At 32.4% G+C, this 4490-nt stretch overlaps 1 protein-coding gene across 1 annotated transcript; it reads right to left on the minus strand.

Moving 5' to 3' along the window:
* Positions 1 to 585: 585 nt before the first annotated feature.
* On the minus strand, positions 586 to 4122 carry LOC114412517 (transcription factor bHLH18-like). The gene is made up of 5 exons (XM_028376446.1): positions 3859 to 4122; positions 3370 to 3424; positions 2674 to 3288; positions 1755 to 2114; positions 586 to 1133 (listed from the first exon to the last, which is right to left on the minus strand). Exons 2-5 carry the CDS (start codon positions 3406 to 3408, stop codon positions 1062 to 1064), a joined length of 1086 nt encoding a protein of 361 aa, XP_028232247.1. The 5' UTR covers positions 3409 to 3424; positions 3859 to 4122; the 3' UTR covers positions 586 to 1061.
* Between the last annotated feature and the right edge of the window lie 368 nt (positions 4123 to 4490).

Raw genomic sequence — 4490 nt, forward strand, 5'->3', positions numbered from 1 at the left:
GCATACATATTTTTTTATAATTTTAAATATTTTTTCTTAAATATTTTTATTTATACTTTTAGATTTTATTTGATTTTAAAAATATTGGGCGCAACAGAGCATAATACAAACTTTGCTCTACATGGAAGAAATTAAAGCGTGTGAATAAGTGTATTTAAATGATCACAACTCACAAGATTAGCAAGCAGATCTCAAAATTTGGCGTAGGATTAAGTGGTTTCCCATATTAAATTTCAATAATTATGATAATGTCATGTGGACCTATGATCCAATGACAATCATGAAATTAATCAACTTCTTCTCCAAATAGTAGTTGATACTCGTTTAAGATTTTGCACGGCCTATTTATTCTTAATTTATCTTAAAAAATATTAAAACACAAAATTAATTTAAGTTAATTACATTACTTTAAATGAATCAAATGGCGAGAATCTCGTTTAAACTAAAAAAAATAAAAAAATCTTAGTAGTGGAAGATATGCACCCACGGGTACCCAAAATACTTGAAACAAAGAATAAATTGTCATTAGTAACAATAATAATTTTATACATAAGTGATCATCACAATCCGACAAGGAGAACAATATAAAATAAATGCTGCCAGCATTTTTTTCCAATCAAACTAGCTAGACCCTGTTCACAACGCGGAAGAAGGAAGAAAGAGGTCTATTTGAATATAGTCAAATCCTCTCAAAAACCCCTCTTTATATATATATATATATAAACAACGACAACAGCTGTGGAAATTACAAAAATGCCATTATGGGGTATATTAACGTAGTTAACGAATCAACTACGCAAAAACTATATGGAGAAAAGGGAAAACACTTGGCATTATCTTGAACTCTACGGCATAACAGACTCAAGACAGTTGCAGTAGTTGCAGGCCATTGATATTTTACTCCAAAATCCATGATGATGGACTAGGGAAAAAGAAAGCACTGCGATAAAAAAAAAGTCTTATTATAAGTATTTTTCCTATAGTTATCTCATGCATGCACACCAACAAATCAATGTAGCTAGATCAGTGAATTTCTTGAACTGGTTAAATACTATTCACTATCAAAGCTGCCTCAAACACCGACTTAAGCTTCTTATGAGATCCTTTGCTGTGAAGCAGTAGTCCATGTTCATCTGCAAGAAAACACAAACCATATGATCAATGTGAAAATGCAAGAAACTTATGATGGTCATCATTTGAAAATTTCTGACTAATTTATAACTTTTTTTATTTGACTAAATCAACACGATAATTATTTTACGACGGAAAAAGTATTTTGTTAGGACATATATAGTGTGTTGGTGTCAGGACCGGCTTAAGGCCCAAGCAAGGGCTTTAGGTCTAAAAAAAAAATATCAAATTTTTTTTAATATTAATATACCTCAACAAAATTTATTGTGAAATTATATTTAAAAATAAATTTTAAATAAAATAATAATAATTTTAATAAATTATTTTATGAGTAAATAAAAGACTTTATTTTTAAATTTATTAAAGATCTCTCAAATTCTTGAGTCGTCTCTGGTGCCTAGTGTATTAGAAATTATTACATGATATCAATTAATTTTTACGTAATACACAACTGAATTTTTCAATTTATAAAGAAGAGTTCATAAAAATTTATTTCGTGTCAAGTTAAGATTAACCGGGAACATGATTATTTGAGACTACTTAATAATTTGTACTAATTTCAATAACTTAACGAAATTACAGAAGGTGATTGCTTAAAAATTGGAAGTTAATAAAATATTTACCTTGGCAACAATAGTAATGTCAAAAGTGTTATTCCCAAAGGGCAAGAAGCTGCTACTCTGAACTGTGAGATGATGCTTCTCTAATTCCCTTAGTATAGCAGCAGCTCCTCCACTGTGTTTGTCGGAGTGGATTCTGATTAGTACCTCTTTACCAGAAATTCTTGCTTCGATTTTGGGGAGCGACTGGTCGGAGTTTTCGTCGTTGTCGGAGCTATCATCACCGGCAAACACAACAGATCTCTTCACAAATACTGCTGATTCAACTGTTTTATCCACAGCTTGTTCCTCCAGAGTCTTTACCCTTTCTTGTAGTTGTTTCACGTACTTTATAGCATCTTCCAAGACGGTAGCCTTGTCCATCTGCATGCAAACATTCATGCACAAACATATGATACAAATTATATAGCTAGTTAAACTCAAATTGCCTCAGCATTCATAATTAAAATTCAAATTAGTAACAACTTGTATATATATGATAAAAAAATATGTCAGTAAAATTTAGATATCCCAGTATTATAGTGGGAAAAAATATAATTTGTCATTAGTTCAATTCATTGATTTTTAGTAGCTGACTGCACCCAATTAAAGTAGAAGATATGTATTACATGTGTTCAAGGTTTCAAATCACAGCCACAATATTACAGTTTTGGAGGTTATAGTAACCATAATTATAACTGCTTGTTCATAATTTTCTATGATTACATTAATTGCAAAATCATTTACTGTGTCCGCGAATACAATTTAAAACTGTGTTTGACATTGATGCATAACATGCATGAAATTTAACTTACTAGCTAGGGTCGACCTAATGTTAGGTGAGAGATTTAGATAGTTTGTATAAGGTTCTAGATTAAAACCTTGCTGCTATTGAATAAAAGAAAGAAAGAAAATCATGCATGAAATTTAATACAAATGATACCTTCTTGAGTCCAGGAATTATAGCCGAAAGAGCAATGAACCTCTGACTGAGCTTTTCCCTTCGTTTTCTCTCGGATATTACATGATCTTGAGCTTGGGTAGGGTTTCTAGTCAATGAAGCTGCAGCCTTTTTCTCTCGAGTATCATAGTGATCTAGAAAACTGTTGTTGTCATAGACACTTTGAGAAGCCGCAGCTGCTGCAAAATCCAAGTTTTCACCATACCCAGTTTCACTCTTGGGCTTCTTCACTTTGGAAGCAGCATCCACGTTGTATAGTTGTTGGGAAGTAACCGAAGATGCATTGGAGTTCTCAAAGGAGATGATCTTGGAGGATGAAGAAGAAGAAGCTTTCGGAGCCATCATGTCATGAGTGTTGTAAGCACTCCAAGTAGTGCTCACAGTCTTATTTTGCTTGGTTGGTCTTGGAGGGGTAACAGAATATTGTTCAGGATTTTGAGTGAGGGAAGAGTTTTGTGTGCTTTCGGAGTTGAATCGCTTGGGAGAGGAAGAGTTCTTTGGGGACGCGGAGAAGGACTCAAAGTCAAGATCTTCGAGCTGGAATAATACAGAATTATCCATAGGGTATTGGTGAAACAAAGTGGGGTCCTCCATTCCCTGTGTCATGTGAAGAAAAATGGGTAAGTAATTATATATTTTGTGATTAGTTTGCTAGAAATTAAGGTTGTGTATGCTTACAAATTCAGGCATGTACATGGTTGACGAAATTTGCATCATCCTTAATTCACCTCGCCTGCTTAGTATATGAGACACACAGAAAAAGGAGACAATCAAAACCTTAATCCAAATTGAAGGATAAAAAAAACTCTTCGATTTCCCTAAAATTGAAATAGAACCTTAAACTAAATCAAATGATTTAATCGTTCCAATTTTGAGATATTGTTTTGATTTTAGCAAAAAATTGATCCTAGGCATATATATATATATATATATATATATATATATATATATATATATATATATATATATATATACACACACACCCAGAAGGTGAACTGAAGTTGAAGCTGAGAACAAAAACTAAAATAAAACATAGAAGGTATGATGTACTTTTTGAAACGTAGAATTATCAGTTATAATCAGAATTAGTTAAGGGATGTGAAACATTTGAAGAATTCGTTGATGATGGAGACATGTTTGAGAAATTAAGGAGACTGAGAAGTTTACCTTAATTGATTGAAGAAAGAAAGAAAGGTAGAAGGCTCAGAAGATGAAGTGTTTGTTGTTGTGACAGTTGAGTGATGGGAGCAACGTTGGAACAAATTGGTGAAACTAAGAGAGTGTTTTATAAAGGGGCCGGGCACGTACACGCTTCGTTTATTTGGTGAAACTAAGAGTCTCTTTCTCTACCGATAACCATGGCCAGTGTGAATATGTTAATCTCATTTTCTTGGGTTAGTTCATAGTGCTGTTTGAAAAGTGGGCACTCCCTGTCTTCACTAACACCTTTCGTTTATTTGGTCAAATTGTGGGTTCTTTAATCTTTATTCGTGCCTTTGTTTGTTATGTCAGGTTTGCGACGACGTCAATAATTCGTCCATAGACAACGCAATAAATAACGCCAAAACACTTAATTGAACCCCCAATGACGTGATTTTATATATATATATATATATATATATATATATATATATATATATATATATATATCATTATCATGTTATTAAACGTGTCATTCCAAATAAACAATTTATCTATCATAGTAATTATTTCAGAGGCCAAACTCTTCCATAATATCTTCTTCTTCTTTTTTTCATTGTGAGAGAATGGAAAGACAACCATAATAATATGAGAAAGGA

Source organism: Glycine soja, chromosome 5 (assembly GCF_004193775.1).
Source record: "Glycine soja cultivar W05 chromosome 5, ASM419377v2, whole genome shotgun sequence".
NCBI classification, from domain to species: domain Eukaryota; kingdom Viridiplantae; phylum Streptophyta; class Magnoliopsida; order Fabales; family Fabaceae; genus Glycine; species Glycine soja.